This window comes from Castor canadensis, chromosome 4 (genome assembly GCF_047511655.1).
Source record: "Castor canadensis chromosome 4, mCasCan1.hap1v2, whole genome shotgun sequence".
NCBI lineage: Eukaryota > Metazoa > Chordata > Mammalia > Rodentia > Castoridae > Castor > Castor canadensis.
In genome coordinates, this window is record NC_133389.1 from 184,563,776 (window position 1) to 184,583,795 (window position 20,020).

General features: G+C 59.3%; 1 protein-coding gene across 1 annotated transcript in view; it reads left to right on the forward strand.

Moving 5' to 3' along the window:
• Positions 1-19,564, forward strand: part of Gpc1 (glypican 1) — a 28,099-nt gene extending 8,535 nt beyond the window's left edge. The window contains exons 2-9 of the mRNA XM_020174938.2: positions 11,960-12,118; positions 13,898-14,289; positions 14,979-15,144; positions 16,163-16,293; positions 16,402-16,521; positions 16,638-16,771; positions 17,019-17,194; positions 17,597-19,564. Coding sequence (XP_020030527.1) covers positions 11,960-12,118; positions 13,898-14,289; positions 14,979-15,144; positions 16,163-16,293; positions 16,402-16,521; positions 16,638-16,771; positions 17,019-17,194; positions 17,597-17,829 — 1,511 coding nt within the window. The 3' untranslated portion in view covers positions 17,830-19,564. The remainder of the gene's footprint in view (positions 1-11,959; positions 12,119-13,897; positions 14,290-14,978; positions 15,145-16,162; positions 16,294-16,401; positions 16,522-16,637; positions 16,772-17,018; positions 17,195-17,596) is intronic.
• The last annotated feature ends 456 nt before the right edge of the window (positions 19,565-20,020 follow it).

Sequence of the window (20,020 nt, forward strand, 5' to 3'; positions counted from 1 at the left end):
TAGCATTAGTGGGTGGGGTTAGGGACTTGCTGAGCGTTGGGGAAATTTCCACAGATGACGGCACCATGAGACGCACTTGAACAGGAGCCCTAGGCACACCAGGGTCCCAGAGAGCTCAAGGGACAGAATGTGAGTTGGACCTACAAGGCCGGCAGCTATGGTGGACAAATGGGTGTGAAGCAGGGCTGTCCGAGCCAGGGGTCCTCAGGTGCGGGCCAGGTAAGGAATTTAGACTTTGAGAAGGTAGCTAAGAAAGAGTCTGAGCCCAAACCAGGAGGCTGTCCTCTTGCTGAGATCGATGATATTCTAACCCTTGGGACTCGGCCACCATAGAAACCGTGGCATTTTTGTGTCCCTTACATTCACAACACATAGCTTGAAACACTGAGTACACCCACCACAACTCTGAAACTAGTCAGAGCTAGTCAGAAGTAGACTAGCTGCCAGGTCCTGCAAAGCGGCGTGTTCATGGGGAAGCACACGTGGCTGGTGTGTTCTGTAGTATTCTGAAAACTAGTGCCCACTGTCGGGATCTCTGTGTCATTCCATGCTTCAGAACCAAACTGTCCTGAGAAGGGATCTGTAGCCTTCACCAGATGGCACAGGGGCCGGTACAGAGATGAAGAGGGCTGGGCAACAAAGGGTTCCTCAGCCAGGAGAGCTGCTGTGTGCAGGAATTGGGGCTGAGTGAGGAGGGTAGTTGCCCACCTGTGGAGTGATGGAGCCTTGGAAGGACCACGAGGCCCTGTGAATCCCCAAGGGATGCTCCTTGGGCACTGTGTCCCCAGTACTATTCTTGGTACTGACAGGCAGCCTCACACAAAGTGCTCCCTGTGTTGTGCCCCTGGTGCAGTCAGCAAGGGCATCAGAAGCTTCCCACGAGTGGCCTTCATGATTACGTGTTGCTCAAGCCATTTGAAAGCAGATGGAAATGACAAGTGAATCCAAGCATGTGGGTGTGGAATGGACAATCAAATGTCCCCACTGTGTCACGCAAACCTTCTGGACTGCAACAGGGGAGACCTGGCCCCTCAGCTTGGCCTCAGGGATGGCTTGAGAAGTCATGGTGCAAAGTCCCCAGCCTCCTGCACTGCTTTCCTTGCAAGACCCTTGCATTAGGTCAGGCACTCAGGGCTCTTCACTGACCCAAGGAACACAGCCCAAGACCATAAGTGTAGAGCGGGGAACACTGGCATTGTTACTGGGAGGACAGAGAGGGACATGGGAAGGGACAGATAGGGCTTGGTTCTCTGCTTGCACACATGGTCAAAGGAGCAGGGAGAGGCCAGGTGAATGATTTCGTTGGCAGAGTGGGAGGCAGGGCTGGAGCAGGGAAAGAATCCCTCCACCTGGGTCTGCCCCTGTGGATGCCCAGGGAGGGGTGACTTTCATCAGCCACCGAGTTGCAGGTAGGGCCTGTCAGTGAGGCAGGACTGGGTACTGTGGGGCAGCTGCTGAGGCCATGGTGGTCAGACCCTGAAGCAAGGCAGGACAGGTGTGGTGGGAAGTCTGCTCTGGCATGAGTGTGGGGTGCCCTGACCTATATCTTTCCCTCTTCTGATCTGAGACCCTCTCAAGCTGTCCTCTGGCACAGGCTCTTCTGTCTCCCTCCAGGAGCTTCTGTCTGGCAGGGGCAGGGGTGGACAAGCCAGGGTTAATGTGGGTGTCAGGAAGTCTCAGGGCACAGAGGGAGAGGAGGTGGTGTCTGACAGAGGCTGAGTGGACGTGGAAGGGCACACATGGATGGATGTTTGAGAGCTTGTTTTGCTTGTCCTCAGCATGATGTCATAGCCCTGAGGGAGCAGCCTGCTGGGCTAGTGGACAAGCCACTTCTTAGCGAGGGGCTTCTCTCATAAGGACAGTGACCATCATCCAAGCAGAGACAGATCCTCAAGGAAAATCCAAAGCCTGGTCTGCTGGACCTGACTAACCTGCCTGGGTTCAAGGGCCGACTCTGTACTCACTTTCTGTGTGACCTGACAGACTGTCAGACCTCTCTGTGCCTGCTGTGTGTCCTGTCAGAGGAACGCCCGTCAGGTGTGGAGGCTCCTCTCCATAAAGCTGGCTGTGGATGAGGAACCCATGTAGAAAGGGAGGAAAGACCACCTTAGTTGTGGACCCTGACCATCGTCACGGCACTGCTGCTTCTGGAAGTCACCTTGGCCATCTCAATGTGCAGTGCCCACACTGCGCTCACTGGCCCTGGTCGTGGAGGCAGGGCAGCTGTCAGGACCCTCCTGAGCACAGGTCACAAATGTCCTGGGGTGCAGCACCAGTGGGCACAAGACAGTGCAGGCCAGCAGTCACTCGGGCCAGCCTGGGACAGTGGCAGCTGGTTTTCAGGAAGGAAGCCAAGAAGAGGCCCTGGGAATGCCACAGGCCCCAGGAGAGACAGGAAGGGACAGGAGACTGTCACTGGGCCAGTCTGTGCCAGGCCTGGGGGTCTGGACAGCTGCCACCAGAAGGGGCCACTCGTTACCCCGATCACATGGGCCCCAACACGTGACTATGTCTGGTTATGGGGCTGATTCCTTCCTCAGCTGCCTGCCTTCCAGAGGTCTGCTGAGCTTGCCCTGGGCATCCAGCCCCTCTTCTGCCCAGAGTAGGATCCCTCTGCCAGCCAGGCCTCTGAGTAGACGGGGCGGGACCAAGACACCAGGTGTCTAGGGCACAAACTCCCTGCCTCCAGGGAACCGTCAGGGAAAACATCCCTGAGAAATGGGCCAAAAAGGGGTGGTCACATGTGCTCACCTGCAGGCACATGACACAGTCGCCTGCTCAGTCCTGTGCTAGGTGGGATTCCTGGTGAGCTTGGTGGGAGGGAACCTCTCTGGTATGGGTTTGTGCGGTTGCCAGGAGTAGAGGCAGCTGTCGCTCCCCAACAAAGCCTTGCCGGCCCAGCTGCACAAGGCTGTGCTAGGTCTCAGCAACTCTTGGCCAGGACTAGGTGGGACAGGATGATGCAAGCCAGTGGGTGGCCACGCCTGGCTGCAGACAAGGCCCGCTAGATCCTGGTTTTGCAAGAGAGGCTTCATCTCCACACCTGGGATCCCTGGACCTACCGAAGGATCCCAGCATTGGCTAATCGGGGCCTCTCGTTTTCTCCCTTTTTCAGAGAACAGGGAGACACTCAGGCCAGGGAGATTGAGATTGGCTGGGGGACAAGACAGTTAAGTGCTGTGACTCTCTGTCCTCCCATCTGGTGGAGGAGGGGTAGTTATATCTGCCTGTTAATTGCGTGGAGGGGGGGTGCCCACAGGTGACAGTGTCTCAGGTGGGGAGACGCTGTGAGTTCAGACTCCACAACCCACGAAGAATTGCAAGACTTAGCAAGTGAAAATAAAAGCCAGTTAATTCACAGGTAGACAGTGACTCATCTTTAGTGTAGTGTGTCCTGAATATTTTAACTTCAAGTCAGTAACACGTTTTGGTGGCAGCATGCCCACACATTTAGTACAAGTATGTCCCAAGTATTTTGAGGGGAGGGGAGGATTTGCTTTTCTGTGGTAAGAGATAAATAATATAATGCGTGCCTTCTTAACTGCCAAGTGCACAGTTCAGTGAATTAAGTGCATCCTTGTGCACAGACATCACCACCATCCATACCCAAAGTCCTTTGCTTCTTGCTAACTGAACCCCTGTCCCACTAAACACTACCTCCCCAGCCCCCCCATACCCACCTTCCCATAGCTCCAGGAACATCAAGTAAATGGAGTCACACAGTTATTTGTTTCAGAGCGTAGCACCCTCAAGGTTCAGCCATGTGTAGAGTGCAAGAATTTTTCTCGTTTTTAGGGCTGAATGGCACTCTCTTCTGTGGATTGCAATTTGTTTATGCACTCAGCTGCAGACATCTGTTTCTACCTTTTGGCTATTGAATGTTGCGAGCACCAGTGTCCAAGTGTCTGTTCCAGTTCCTGCTCACAATTCTTTTGGGCTAAATTTTTTGTACTAAAAAAAAGAATTCATTGTGTGTCGGAAATTCACATGTAGCCAGCATCAGTAGTTCTGGCTACCCTTCCCTAATGGTGCCTGCAGGGCTAGGAGGGGCTGCAGGTAGATGCCACACACACCACACGCACACACACCTGCCATCACAGGGCAGGCGGACAGAGGTGCTGGTCTGGGCAGCCAAGCCCAGGGAGACTGCCCAGACCTCTGCCACTCAGCAGAAGCAGAACATGTTAGCTCCTGCCTCAGCCTCTGCCTTCCGCTCAGGAATTCCCCTGGGACAGGACTCCAGGGAGGAGGTGACAGGAGAGGCAGGGAGTCCAGAACTATTCGGCACAGCCAATTCCCAGCCAGTGACTTACGGCACATCCCTGTCCCTGTGTGTTACTCTGTCAGCAGTAGAGCAGGGAAGCAGAGCTGTTGTGGATTCTGAACCAGGAAGAGGACTTAAATCCTTGCGTGCATGGCTCAGAGAAGGCATGCCATCCCAGCAGAGATAGCCAGGCCTAGGAGTAAGGAACCGTCGTGGGTGGGGTGTCCCTTCACAGGTCCCCCTACACCACAGGCTACTCTAGGGGAAGGTTCTGCCTGGGTAAGAGGGCGGGCTGCCTCTGAGGGTGGTGGTCTCGTTTGCTAGAATGCCCACACTCACACTGGGGTGGTTCTTCCTATCAGATGTATTTATGTAGCACCGAGTCTGACTTAGGTGTTGGTTAGGAGCGAGGGAAAGAAAGTGGAACTTCCTGTGGCAGAGCTGCCCTGCTGCAAGGGAGGGCAGCCAGTAGGTCCCCCAGTGAAGTTGGAGGCACCTGGGAAGGCTTCCTGGGGGAAGGGGAAGTGAGCAGGCCTTGAAGGAGAGCAGGTGAGGTGCTGGCTGCATGGAGCTGTGGCCTCTGCGTGTTCGGCATTGATAGGGCCGATGGGCCTGCATTGCATTCCCTTCTGGGGTTCCAGCATGTCCCATGTGGACACAGCAAACAGGACCAGTCCATCTCATCGGACTCCTTGGCTTCCCCGTGGCCCAGCAGTGGGTGGGTGGTGGGTGGGCTAGGACAGCTGTGCAGAGCCCCAGGCGAGCAGCCAAGGCACCCCCTCCCTGCCTGAATTCCCACTGTGCCCCTGTGTGCAGACAGACTGGGGATGGGCCCCAGGTGAATGTCCTCTTTATCTAGCTTGGCTGGAAATGAGAAAAGGGCTGAGCTTGGCCCTGTGGGTGAGGCAGCACCTCAGCCTCAGGCTCTAAGAGTGGGCTCTGTCCTGCAGCTGAGACATGGGGCCATGGGCCTGACGGACACAAACTTGGGGTCCCCTTTGTCCCCAGTGTGTTCCAGGGCCAGTGGATGAGCCATGGACACTGAGGATGGCAGTTCTGAGAGGCCCTGCCTTCGGATGGTACCTTCTGCCATGCCAAGGCACCCCATCAGACTGGTGTTTATGTCAGGGTGCCTGCCCAGGGGTCCCCAAACAGAGAGTGGGCAACTTAGAGGCCAGCCTTTCAGCTTGCCTGGTGAAGCCCCTGTCTTTGGGGGGGGGCGTGTCTTAGGGGTAAGGTCTGTCCGCCTTGGCAAAGGACTTTTGTTCAGCAGCTGCCTGCCTGGGGAGCACATAGATTTCCGTATCCCCCAGAGGGCTGAGGGACCCGTGCACTGCAGGCGAGGCTGTATGAGTGGATTTGAAAGCTCTGTGGAGACAGAGCCCAGGAGTGGCCCTGCAAGGCCTGGGCAACAGGGAGCGGAGTGTGGGTGGAGGGGCACAGTGACAGCGAAGATGACACAGGTGGGGGCGGGACTGTAGCATTCCTGAGAGAAGCAGATCAGGGTCCTCGGAGCAGGTGCCCAGGGCTCGGGCACCCTCTGCTCCCAGGCCTGAGCCAGCTCCACTGCGGGGCCAGCGGAGGGGCCTGGTTCGCCCGCTGGCGGAGGTGCGGCGCAGTGCAGCTGCGGGAGGGAGGGGCTGCGGGCCGCGGGGGGGGGAGGGGCTCCGCGGGAGGGGGCTGGGCAGCCGGCTGAGGTTTCCAGGGAGACGGGGGCGGTACCGACGCGGCGGGGCCGGGCTGCGGGAGGAGGCGCGTCCCCGCGCCGAGAGCCGCGCGCGCCAGTGAGGCTGCGGCGCCGTCCTGGGCTGCGGTGTGTGCGGCGCCCTCTCCCGCAGCCCTCCGGGTCCCGCCCTGGCTTCCTCTCCTTCCCGGCCCTTCCAGCCGTCCGGCTGCTTCGCGTTTCCTCGGCCCGGTCCCTCGGGCCCCGAGCGCCGGCACCTGGAGTCCGTGCGCCGCGCCGAGCGCCACCGCAACGCGGGACGCCGCCGCTGGAGCCGCAGCTGCGGGAAGGGGTTTCCGAGCCACTGCCCGGGTGGCCGCTCCGAGCTGGGAGCCAGGCTGGGTGACCTGGGCCGCTGTCCGCCTACCGCCATTCCCATTCCCAGGCGCCACCGCATCTTCATTTGCGCCTCATCATCGCCATCCTCATCTTCACCCGCCGTCCCTGTCCCCACTGCCCCAGTCTCATCTTCAGCTTCACCTCCACCACAGCCCCATCCATTCCTCAGACCCTTCCATCAAGGAGCGGCCCTTACCACTCATTCGGTCTTCCCAGCCTCACTGCACCCTGTCACCCACCCACCTGCTCCCCGCCGGCTCCCCACCTTCACCTTGTCCCTATCGCCCTGTCCTGTGGTCCTCATGCCCCCCACCTCTCCCCATTCCCATCCTTTCCTCTGAACCCCACGGGCTGCCGCAGCCCCCTTCCTACAGCAAGCCCCCCTTCCTCCGCCAAGCCCATCCCCCTGCTCCTCCGGTGTCGCAGCCCTCGCTTGCCCCCTCCCCCGCCACCTCCTCCCGTGTCTGCCGCGCCCACTGCGGCAAGCCCCTTCCCCGCCAATCGCATCGCCCTCCTGTCCCTCCCCTCCCTCTCTCCCTTTCCTGCCGCAGCCCCCTCCAACGAGGCCCCCCTCGCTGTCTGCCGCAGCCCTCTGCACCCCGCTGCCCCCTCTTTGCTGCACGGCGAACGGGGCTGCATTAGCAGCTCCAAGTCAATGCTGCCCTTCGACCTCAGGGCAACGGCGACCACCGCACCCTGGAGTGCGAGGCCCCCCACTGTGGTGACTGGGGTGGGAGCTGCAGGTGTCACCCAGGCTTTGTTCTGCTGCCCTTGGCTCACTGCAGCCCCCGGCCTGGGGGGCGACCCCTCCCACCGAGCACAGAGGTGTCCTCTGCCAACGCCCATCGGTTCGAGTTTCTGAGCCGGATGGCGGCTCTGTGCAGCTGAGAGGGGCTCCTTGGTGACACTCATTTGGGTGAAATGGAGGCGGGGGCTCCGGGGGTCTGAGGTTGGACAGGAGGGTGGGAAGCACGTTGGGAGTGCAGGCGGAGGGTTGTGGCGCTGTTAATTTTTGGAAGTAGAGATTCGGTGGAAATGTGTGCCCTCAGATGTGCTCTTGAAAAGGACTGGTCAGGGGTGCAGACTTCTTGGGGAACAGAGTAAAGGCAGAAAAAGGTCCCCTGGAAACCTGGGCCATTTGTTCAGGGCTCCCACTACCTGGCAGGTGGAGTACCCTGTAAACAGTGGAGCTGGAGGGGCAGACGCCCTTCTGTGGCTCCTTGGCTCTTTTGACAGCGGTGGTGCATGGAGTTGTCCACACGGCTGGTTGGCAGGCGGTACAGGCTGCGTGTCCATGCTGAATTGGTGTTTTCAAGGTGGTGGGTCAGTTGGAGCAGAGCCTCTGGGATGTAGCTATGAAGCTGGGAGCAGGCTTTCCTGTTCACACCCTCCCATTGAGTGAGGAAGCTTCTGGAGGAATGAGCGTGGTGTTCTGCCATCACTCAGTAGTCTCTGTGGGAGGGCTCCAGGGCACTGGTCACGGGTGGCTGCCAGGCTAGGCCCAGACACACGATGCTGTGTCCAGCATCAGACTGCTGTCAAGACGGGGGTCTTGGCTAAAGCTTTGGGGTGACTATGGCTGATGGCCCTGGGGGAGGTTGATGATGCCAGAGACTCGGGGCTGGAGCTGCTACCGTCAGCAGGTGGCAGGAGGGTGTGAACCTGAAAGATGTTCTAGCCCCAGCCTGGGGGTCCTCGGTGAGAACAAGGTCTGGGGTGTCTTCGAGCAGCCTGAATTTGGAGGGAATGAACAAGAGGCAGCTGCGGTAGGTTCAGCTGCTGATGGGCTGAGTTCGGGAGGCTGTGCTAGGTGTCTTAAGGAAGGAGCAAGAGCCCCAGAATTTGGGAGACTTGGATCTGGGGGCGGGGCTTAGAGAAAAAGGTTCAAATGGCTGGGACAAACCTTCCGTGAGTAAACCAGCCCCCCCCCAGAAAAAAAAACCCCAACAAACTGGGAGCACTGGAATAGGGAAGTGGCCCAATGGCTAGGGAGGGAAAGCTCTGGAAAGATAAAGTCAACTATAGCAAGTCAGTGGAGGGACAGTGGCTGACCCAGCAGTGGGGGGGCTGGCGACCTTGACTAATGAAAATGGGAAGAGTCAGTGGGGAGTGACTCTTGCCTCTCTGTGGCTGGGGAGGAGGATGCTGGTCAGGATTACTGGAGAAGAAAGGCTAGGTTGGAGGAAGGGGTATGGAGATCTCGCTCTCTCTCTCTCTCTCTCTCTCTCTCTCTCTCTCTTTCTCTCCTGGCCTTTCTCCGGGGATTGTGGCAAGAGAAGGGAAGAGAACTTGGGGTGGGCAGGTTTGAGGACTGTAGAATTCTCTCAGCCAGTCTTGCTTTTTTGAATGGGGGATGGAGTTTGCAGAACCCAACTCTGACCCTCTGATGTCTGCATCAGTAGACTCACCTGCAGACCCAGGCCTGAGCTGGGTGAAGCCTTGTGCCTTGACCTCCAGTATGCAACTCTGACCTGCAGCGGGCCTCAGGGGCAGCCTGGCCCAGCCTGCCCGGGGCCCTCAGGCCGGCGCCCAGGTTCTGGCTCCGTGTCTTCACTCCCGTGTCTGTCGAGGAGGGAGGGAGGGACGGGGGCTGTGCTGGGGCTGCCGGAACAGCGCAGGTCACCGGGCTGGCTGGGCTAGGTGGCCAGGCAGGGCCAGGGGAGGCCACAGGGTGGGGCTTGCTCACAGTGGCCGGCTAAGAGGCTAGGAGCCCACCCACCCACAACCTGCACAGAGTGGGGGGAAGGAAATGCAACCTGTGTTATTTTGGTGTTTGTGGCCTTATCTTACCTCCCTCAGTCTCTTCTCAGCCTCTTTTCTCCCATCCACACAGTGGAGGGTGGGGACTGGGCCACAAGGACCTTGGGGGGATAGATAGGGGGGATCTGGAAGGAGGGGCACAGTGAGAGAAGCCAGAAAGTGACGCACCTGCCCCTCTGGCCTGCCAGGGATTTGGCCTTTGCAGCTCCAGTCTTTGTATCCCTGGCCCCAGTCTTGGACCTGCCTAAGGGTGCTGGGCCTTCCCTCCTGCTGCCTCTGCCCAGCAAGCCTGGTCTGGGTGCCTGGTCACAGCTAAGGCCAGGATGTCTTCCTGAAGCCCCATGCTGGCACCTGCAGCCTCTTCCCAAGGCACATTCCCCACCACCACCCGCCAATGGGGTGCTCCCTGTGACCCCCTCTTAGGTAGACATGACCCCATCACACAGACATGTGCTACGCTGGCTCAGCCCCACTTGGCCATGGCCTGGAGGACGACAAGGGGGCAGGTCCTGCTTTGAGTGCTGCCCTCTGCTGGGCAGACCACAACCCTGTTGCATCAGCATTTAAGCTGCAGAGAAAAGGGTGGCTGCCTGGCTGTCCTTGTGTCCCAACCCTCCCTACCCAAGAAGGAAGGGGACAGACAAAGACTGGGGGGCCTGGGGGAAGGAAGTGTCTTCTGTACCAGGCTTGCAGCTCTCAGCTCTGTCAGCCCCAGGTCAGCCCTGTCCTAGGTTGGTCACAGCTGCCTCCTGGTTCCCAGGACCTGCAACCCCTGTGAGGGGCAGGCATCCTGGGCAAGAGGAGGGAGGACGTGGGAGCAAAGGACACGGAGGGTCAGTGTGCACCTCCCTCACCTCCAGCCTGTCTAGTACACCTCACACAGTAGCTCCCTTCCTCTTGACCCCATCTTCAGGTAACTTTCAGCCACTTCCTCCTGTTTCTCATCAGCCATGGCCTCTCCCCGCCTCTGTGGGCCCTTGGGGACCAAGAGTCCAGATGGCTGTGAGGCAGAGGTTCCCTGCCATGGGGGCCTGGGTGAGGCCACAGGCCCTTTGCCTCTGAACAGCACATGGAGCCCTCCAGGCTGAGATCCCAGCTTGAGACACGAGAGGGCCAGAGACTTCCCTGTGGGAGGGGTTGTCCTGCCGCACCCTCCCACGCCCCATCCTTGTCATGAGGGGTCACTCCCTCAGGTCCATCGGACACCTACCTCCAGTCCCACCCAAGTGTGCAGCAGCCACCCCACCCCCCGCCGTCTCTAGGCCTCCCCAGCACCTGGGCGCACACCTCCATGTCAGGTCAAGAACATAGAGGCCGGATAGGTCACCCCACAACATCTCCACACACTTGAGCTTGTGGCGTACAAAAGACAAAGACGCTCAAAGAGGTCTGGTCCTGCAGTCCTGCGGCAGGCTCTGTCTGCAGAATCCAGCCTCGTGATAGTTACTGAGTCTTGGGTCTCTACGCCCAGCTAGCTTCAGGTGGGAACTGACTTCTGGAGCTCAGGCCAGGGGAGTGGGAGCTCCTGTGGCCAGAGGCTGCCCAAGAACTCTAGGTCTCTTTGCCCCTTCTGGGTATTCCTTCCCGGTGTGCTGCTGACCTGTCTCTCTGGGCCGTCTCAGAGCCCTCCACTCCTGGTGAACAAGCAGGCCCCAGCATCTCTCCTCTCCCATTCCCAGGCCTACACAGGGGGCTCAGCCCTCCCCTGCCTTCCCGTTAACCCCAGTCAGGAAGGGTAAGCGCGAGGGACAGGCCCAGTCTTGCCACTGCTTCTCGCACCGTGGTTCTGGCCCTCGGCGTCAGCCCTGCTCCTGGATTATCATTAAAGAACGTTTCTGGGATCCCTGCTGACCACATCTTCAGCCTGGGCCCCTCTGTCCAGCCAGACCTCTGCCCCACCTCTCATGTATGCCTGACCCAGGCCATCCCCAGGGAGCGCTCCCTCCTCCAGGCCTGTGATGAAAGGATGGACGGGCCAAGGGTGCCTAGAACAGCTGGGTGTTGGGGCCTGAGCAGCTCAGTGACTTGACTGGGACAAGAGGTCCGCTCTCCATGAGCCTCAGTTCCCTGGTCTGCCTTGCCCTAGTGGGGTTACTACCTCTTGCATCACGGGTTTCCTCTAATGCCAGGCACCCATCCCAGGTATTAAGCTGCCTAGTGCATGTTCTCAAGGCTCCACAGGGTGGGCCGTAGGGCCTAGTGTGGACCCAAAGTCTGCGCTCCGTCCCCGTGGGGAAGCGAGGTTGGCTTGGATGCACCGCCGCCGTAATGCTGCCTAGAGCTGACACCCAAGCAGGGCAGCCTGCGACAGGGCAAAAGAAGGAGGGGGCTGCATACGGACACTGAGAACACAGGGTGTGTCTGGCTGGCCTCAAGGCCCACATCTGAACCAAAGCGAGTTTGTCCCCACCCCACCCCCAGACTTCTACCCAGGGTCTGGTGGAGTTGCTGCCTCTGGCCAGTGGAGAACTGTCCCCACCGGGTACCCCACTGTCCTCGTATTATGGACCTTAGTGCACCCCTCCCATGTACTGGTGAGAGGGGACAGGAAGCCTGGATCCCTTCGTCCTCCCCGTCTTCATCGATGAGCCTGGTACCTTCCCACCCCCACCTCACAGAGCCCCCAGACTAGTTCTTTGCTTGGGACCCTTTCATGTGCCACAGGGACACACTGCATGACACCCCTGGGTGTTTGGGACAGGAGCCAGGCAGAGCCACACTCATCCCTCATTCCTGACTTCACCCAGGGCCCCAAGCCTGAATTGAGCCCCATCCTGGAGTGGCACATCCCGGCTCCACTGTCCAGTCCAGGAGGTCTGTGGAGCCAGTTCTCCTGGGCCCCTCCTCCTCCCTCATGCCACCCCTCCCCACAGGTGAGCACCTGCGGATCTGCCCCCAAGGGTACACCTGCTGCACCAGTGAGATGGAGGAGAACCTGGCCAATCGCAGCCGAGCTGAGCTGGAGACCGCACTCCGCGACAGCAGTCGTGCCCTGCAGGCCATGCTGGCTACTCAGCTGCGTGGCGTGGATGGTGAGAAGTGGGGGGAAGTGGGCACTCAAGCCCCCCCGATGAGGTTGTGATGGGAGCGGTGGAGGTGCTGGGATTTGGGCCGTTACTGTCAGAAGGGCTGTCCTCCTGCAGGGGCCTGAATAGGAGATACGTGAGCCCCACGTCATCCATGTCCACCTGTGGGTGTGTAGAGCCTAACGCAAGTGCACCTTTGAGGAGAAAAGCCTGTCCGTTCCATTATCCAGCCCCTCAAGGGGACCTCTGTCCTCCGAGTAGCTCCTTGTCCTTTATTGCCAGAGCCAGAACAAAGTCGGGAGGCCCTGGGTTGGAGAGCCCCCTGTGCTCAAGAGGCTGGATCAGCTTGTGTTGTTGGGGCTGTTTGTTCATCAGCCCCTTGCTGAGCATCACTGCATCTGGGCAGAGAACAGCAGCCCTAAACAGCCAATGGTGGGGTGACATAATGACCCTCACAAGGTACCTCTGATGAGATGATGTGGTGCCCTAGGGTCAAGGGTGTTCCCCAGAAAGTGACCTATGAGCTGAGATAGTAAGCTCAAGATTTCTGCCTGGATAGAGGTGCTGTGCCTGCAGCAGGGTGGACGGAGAGGACAGAGTCAGTGAGCCTGAGCAGTTGGAGTGTGGGTACCCTGAGGCTGGCTGCATGCCCAGTGTGTTCTTGGGGGACAGTTTGGAAATACCAACAGTGGCTTCCACCAGAGACTCTGGGGTTGTCTTCTTAGCATCCCTGCCCTCCAGCTCCTGGACACCTGACCACAGCAGTCTGGCTTTCAGGGCTCCCGGGAAATGTCAGCTGGCCCCTGGGGACAGGTAGCCCGGGGAGCCTCCAAGTCCCTTTCCACATGGCTGCTGGGTTTCGGCTCATTAGTGGCTCATGGGCCTCACCTACAGCCCCGCCTCCACGCCTTCGATGATGACACTTGGAGCTAAACCATCCCCTGTGCCTGTTGTGGGGGGAGGGTAGCCACAGCTCCTGAGGGTCTGAGCAGTCGCAGATTGCACATTTTCCCAAACCTTAGGGTCCGTGCTCACACCCGGCCCCCTCCCCTGCCAGGTGGCGTCCATCTGAGGTTCTGGACTACAGGCTGGGGTGCTGAGAGCAGAGGCTCCTGGATCTTGGAGCAACAAAGGGAGGGAGGGGCAGGAAGCCTGGACAACAGCAGAGGAGGGGCAGATGCAGACAGGTGGGGTAGCTTGGGCAACAGGGAATGCAGAGACAGGTGGGTGAGACAAGGGTCATTCTAGCCCCTCCCCCCTCCATCCCCACTATCAGTCCCACCCAGGAGTCACTGAGTGACATTTCTGTTTGCTGCCCAGACAGAAATGGCCTCTGGAGCTCTAGGGCCACAGGGGCCCTAGAGGACACACACACACACGGGCCCTAGAGGACACACACACACACACACACACACACACAGGGGCCCTAGAGGACACACACACACACACACACACACACAGGGGCCCTAGAGGACACACACACACACACACACACACACACAGGGGCCCTAGAGGACACACACACACACACACACACACACAGGGGCCCTAGAGGACACACACACACACACACACACACACACACACACAGAGGCCATGCACTTCTGCCAGTAGGGTGAGCTCTCTGGGACCTGTGGAGCTGCATGGGGCCAATACAGCCTGTGCAGCCTGGCACCCCGCTTTGATGACCACACCAGCAGATTCGGAAGAGCAGCGGGTCTCCCTGCATCCGGGTGGGGTGGAGAGGCAGGGCCCTGAAGGCCTCACACCCCCGCCTGTGTGCAGACCACTTTCAGCGCTTGCTGAACGACTCGGAGCGCGAGCTGCAGGATGCCTTCCCCGGTGCCTTCGGGGAGCTGTACACTCAGAACGCCCGGGCCTTCCGGGACCTGTACACCGAGCTGCGCCTGTACTACCGCGGTGCCAACCTGCACCTGGAGGAAACCCTGGCTGAGTTCTGGGCCCGGCTGCTGGAGCGCCTCTTCAGACAACTGCATCCGCAGCTCTTGCTGCCCGACGACTACCTGGACTGCCTGGGCAAGCAGGCCGAGGCGCTGCGGCCCTTTGGGGACAGCCCACGTGAGCTGCGCCTGCGGGCTACCCGCGCCTTTGTGGCTGCTCGCTCCTTCGTACAAGGCCTGGGCGTGGCCAGCGATGTGGTACGGAAAGTGGCCCAGGTACGCACATTGCCCAAGACCCTCTGCCCCCCAGACTCAGCCCTCTTTTCCCCTGAGTCTCCTGCCCTTGCCTCCCCCCACCCCATTTCAACCCCTCTGCATAAACTGCTAGCAGCCTGCTGTCCAGTCCCATCCTCTGCCAGGCTGTCCTGTCCTGGGCAGGATGGGGGGTGGTGGCAGTAGGCCTGGGGCTGGATGTGGAGTCCGGATGCGGGGATCAGGAGACGGGAGATAGAAGAAGGTGATGTGCTTGAGGCTTGCACAGACGGGCTCCTGAGGCCTGGCAGACAGCGCACCTCTCTGTGGCAGCACACCCCAGACCCACCTCGGGAAGGCTGTGTGGGTGGGTGGTGGGCACTGACTACAGACTCGCACGGCCCTGGATGTGTTACCCCACCTCCAGCCAGGTCCCCGGGCCCCCACACCCTGGGCCCCAGTTTCCTCATCGCCTGGTGGAGAGATCCTGGCTTCCCAGTGAGGGTTAGTGACCCTTGTGCTAGGGAGTGACAGTGATCACTAGCGGACTCTAGGACTGCGGGGTCCAAAGAGGACTGGGAGTTGGGGCAGAGCAGAGGTGTCCTCTGACTTTCATCCAGAGCCCTCTTCCTTACTGGGGCTCCTTTAGGGATTGGTCAGGGGGCCGTGGTACACAGGCTGCCAGGTGGGCTCAGCCTGGCTTCACTCCCCAGGTGCCCCTGGGTCCAGAGTGCTCACGGGCTGTCATGAAGCTGGTCTACTGTGCTCACTGCCTGGGGGTCCCCGGAGCCCGGCCTTGCCCCGACTATTGCCAAAACGTGCTGAAGGGCTGCCTTGCCAACCAGGCCGACCTGGATGCCGAGTGGAGGAACCTTCTGGGTGAGCCCCACCCCCAGAGTACCCAGCCTGTCCTTGGGAACGCCCCACGGGGGTCCTGGTAGGCAGGTGATCCCTGGCTCAGGGGCCAAACCTATGGGCCTGCGAGGGCAGAGCCGGTCTGGGTGTGGATACGGGTGTGGGATTGAGGGAAGGGGATTCCCCTTCAGTGTCCCAAGTAGTGTGTGACTTGGAACAGTTACCATAGGGGAACTGTGGGATCAGAGTTCCTTGTGTTGCCCCACTGAGCGAGTGCCCCAAAATGCACACATGCCAACACAGGTGTGACATATGGCGGGCCAGCACACGCATAAGCTAACACCTATGTGCACCAATGTGGGAGCTGGCACATGTGCAAGCTGACATGTACGTGTGCTGCACACAGTGGCCAGCATGTGTGCACATGGTTTTCCTGCTTTGCATGGGTGTGTGTGGCATGTGCCAGCATGCACACTAATGAGTAGTGTGCTGGGTCAGCATGCTTATATGCTAACATCTGAAAGTCACAGGTGGACACCCTGGGCTGGTACACCTGTGCTGGTGTACCTGTGCTGACAGGTGTGAGCCACTGAGAAAACTTAGCGATATGTGTAAGCTTTATAACACACGGTGAGGTCCACACCTGCAGACACACGGAGCTAATGTGTATGTTGGCTGGCACAGGCAAACCCACGTACATGCGTACCAGTTCAGGTGAGCTAACACGTACGTGGACTGACCCATGGGGGGACCGTGTGCATATGTGTCTACACCTGCATGAGCTAACTTAGGCATAAGCGAAGCTCACAGTTGTTGCAAAGTGTCCTGTGTGTGCTCATGCGAACCTCTGCCCGTGAGCACACACGTGTACACAGGTATGTACCGTGTCACTGAGTGCTACGGCTTGCACATATGAGAATATGCTGGTCCAGCTGAAATGTGTGGCGCCCCCTGCTGATCTGTGCCTTTGACTGGCACTGTCAAGAGTACGCATCATTAACATGACGTGTGACGTGTGACGTGTGTGTTAACACTGTGCCAGATTCCATGGTGCTCATCACCGACAAGTTCTGGGGCCCATCGGGTGCAGAGAGTGTCATCGGCAGCGTGCACATGTGGCTTGCAGAGGCCATCAACGCCCTCCTGGACAACAAAGACACGCTCACAGCCAAGGTTTGGGCGGAGGGCATGGTGAGCACGGGAGGGGGTATCCCGGATATGGCCCCACCTGGTAGTGAAGAACCCTGCTGCTCCTCCAGGACCCCTGTGCTGTCTCTCCAGGTCATCCAGGGCTGTGGGAACCCCAAGGTCAATCCCCAGGGCACTGGGTCTGAGGAGAAGCGGCGCCGGGGCAAGCTGGCCCTGCAGGAGAAGCCACCCACAGGCACACTGGAGAAGCTGGTGAGTGACCCTCAACCATTCCTCTGGCCATGTCACACCTATGTGTGGGGAGGACAGGAAAGGCAGGCAGTCTGGTCCCAGGCTGCCCAGTGGCCTGACTGACTGCTGTCTGACAGGTCTCTGAGGCCAAGGCACAGCTCCGTGACGTCCAGGACTTCTGGATCAGCCTCCCAGGGACACTGTGCAGTGAGGGGATGGCCATGAGCTCTGCCAGTGATGACCGCTGCTGGAATGGGATGGCCAAGGGCCGGTAGGTGCCTGACTGGCCAAGTCCTACCCGGAGCTGGGGACAGGACCACACCCTCCACTGGGCCAGCTTGCCAGGGCATGCACTATATTTGAGGGACTCCACTGTGGCGCCTGCCGTTGGCTCACACTGGGGTATCTCAGGCTGGGAATCTTGGACTTTGGGGGTGGTAGGGATGAGTCCTACTAGAGCTGGGTCTTTTACAAGGGCCAGCACAGTGACATGGGGCTCTGTCATTTCTCGCCCCCAGGTACCTACCTGAGGTGATGGGTGATGGCCTGGCCAACCAGATCAACAACCCCGAGGTGGAGGTGGACATCACCAAGCCTGACATGACCATCCGGCAGCAGATTATGCAGCTGAAGATCATGACCAACCGGCTGCGTGGTGCCTATGGTGGCAGCGATGTGGACTTCCAGGACGCCAGTGAGAGCCTGCCAGGCTGGGGCAGGGAGGGGGTCTTGAAGGTGTTGAGAACCATGGGATCTGTGCCAGGTCTGACAGCAAAGGACAGGCATGGGGCTCTGCAGACAACCCCGCCCCAGGGGGCCTTAGCCCTGTGCTCTCACTGGCACTGTCCGGGCGTGGCTGCTGCTGTTTGAGATGTGGACATAAAGCAGTACCATTAAGCCCTGGCAGGAAGTCCATCAGGTGGGACATCGAGGGGCAGACCCAGGGAATACAAGTCTCCAGGCTCACTCCAGGTTAGGCTGCTATGACCAGAGCACAGCTGGACCTGGACTCCCGCCGGAGGAGGAAATTGGGGTCACCTAGCACTCAGTATCCCTGGGTAGAAATGGGCCTGCTGGAGCCTCCTGTCTTCCCCAGGTGACGATGGCAGTGGCTCAGGCAGTGGTGATGGCTGTCCAGATGACATCTGCGGCCGGAGGGTCAGCAAGAAGAGCTCCAGCTCTCGGACACCCCTGACCCACGCCCTCCCTGGCCTGTCAGAGCAGGAGGGACAGAAGACCTCAGCTGCCTGCTGCTCCCAGCCCCGCGCCTTCCTTCTGCTCTTCCTCCTTACCCTGGTCCTCACAGTGGCCAGGCCCCGGTGGCGGTAACTGCCCCACGGCCCCAAGGACTAAGGCCAAGGACTGACTTTGCCAACACAAGAAACAGGCGATATTTAATTCCCTTTGACCTGCAGAGACCCAGGGCAGGATGGAGGGGAACAGTGGCTCTGTGTGCTGGGTGGGTGTGTGGGGCCCTGGCCTCCTAGGTCTGGTCTTGCCTGCCTCTCTGGCTTTTAATTTTGTATGAGGTCCTCAGGTCAGCTGGGAGCCAGTGTCCCCAAAAGCCATGTGTTTCAGGGACCTCAGGGGCATGTCTGGCTGCCACCCACTCCCCCCAGCTCCTGCAGCACTGCAGAAGCAGCCCACTGAGGCCCACAGAGGGACAGCTGTCAGAAATCCCACCATCTGGGGCCTCGAATGAGCCTGTGCCTTCTTCTCCTGCCTCCCGCTGGGGCTCCCCACCAGCTTCAGGTGTCAGAAAGCGAGGCCCACCCTGCAGCCCTCTGTGAAGCCTGCAACGGCATTGGGGTGTCCCCATGCAGGTTCCAACAGGACCTTTGAGTTTATGCATGATACCTTCCACTCTGCAGGGGCTCCAAAGCTAGGACCCCACCCTCGTGCCACCATAGAGCTCCAGTGGATGTGATCTTCACAGAAAACCCACCGTGAGGGGTTCCTCCGTGTGATGCACAGACCAAGTGGCAGCTGGCATGGCCACACCAGGCTCTGTGCTGCCATGCTTTTGTTGAGGGTGGAGTACCATCTCCAACATCTGATGCTGCAGATGGGGGCTGCCCCCTCACACCCGAGCTCACAGAGGCAAGCCTTGCAGGGTCCAGGTCTACACAAGGAACCTCGCTTCTGGGGAGTAGCCACTCCTAGCCCCTGTCCTACCTAGACAGGTGACATATGCCAGGGCTTGGAGTGCCTGACGCTGTCACCTGACCACAGGGATGCTGGGTGGCTGGTGATACTAAGGCTCAGGGCCAGTGAGACCCAGCACTGCAGGTCAGGGGGGTGCTCCATCCCCTTCCTGCCCTGGCCAAGTTGCAGGGGGCTGGGGTACCATTGATAGCCAAGGGCTTTTCCAGATGCTCACCTTCATAAGACTCCCTGTCTTATGAAACAGTTTCTTATGAAACTGAGGGCTACTGCTCAGTTTCCCCCAACGGCACTGGAGGGGCCAGGACCCCACGTGGATTCTTGTGCCCTTCTGTGACTGTAGGGCCCCACTTCCCTCCTGGGCACAGCTGCAGGCAGGCTCTGGGTGGGGAACTGTGGAAAAGGAACCCTCCAGGGTCTGAGGGATGCTGAGCTGCCGTGGTCAGGAACAGCTTAATGCTTCTTTGCTTTGTTAGTCAGTGAGTTAGGGAGGCTGGCTGTCAGTACAGCGTCCACCAGCACAGTGGACCCAGGTGGTTAGTCAGGTTCCCTGGCATGGGGCAGGTGTTCTCTGAAGTTGGTCCTTGGACACGATGGGCACAGGCCCTGATAGCCCTGCTACTGCTACCCAGGTTGGGGCAGTAGGAACCCGACCTGGGCTCTGGGATGTGAGTGTCCAGGTGCCAGGACAGCAGCACTGGATCATGTGGCAGCCAGCGGTGGCACTCTTATCGCTCCACATGCTTCTCTGGAGGAGGCAGCCTGGACTGGTCACTGGTCAGGGCAGTGGCCAAGCCTGCTACATCCTTCCTCTGTGAGGCCCCCTGCCACTCAGTACCAGTGAGTGACATGTGTTCTTGGAGTCCTTGTATGAATAAAAGGCGGGAGATCTGCAGGACAAGCCCTCTTGTAACTCTGACCATGCCTCCTGCAGCCCCAGCATGCATGTGAGTGTGCACCCATGGCTGTGCAAAGGAGGGTGAAAACTTGGGCTTTGGGGTAGGGCTCAAGCATGGGTTGCACCCTTGGTATGGCCCCCAAGACTGCCATGTGTGGATGTCCACTGAGCATGGCTCATTAGTCTGTCCTTGACCAAGTTCCCTTCAGGGTGCATAGAAGGAAGTCAGAACATGGAGGGCCAGACAGCCTCAGCGGTCTTGCCCTGCCTTCCACCTCTCCTGCACACCTCTTCTGAGTGCATGGAATTGAACCCTCCAACCCCCAGGAAGGCTCTGGTTCCTGCCAGGTGGCCTCAGATGCCCAGGAGACCGAAGTGTAGGGACCAGCATTGTCTGGTGGGATGCTCTCATGGTTCAATCTGTCCCCCACGTAGAGGATCCTGCATAATCCTTAATCA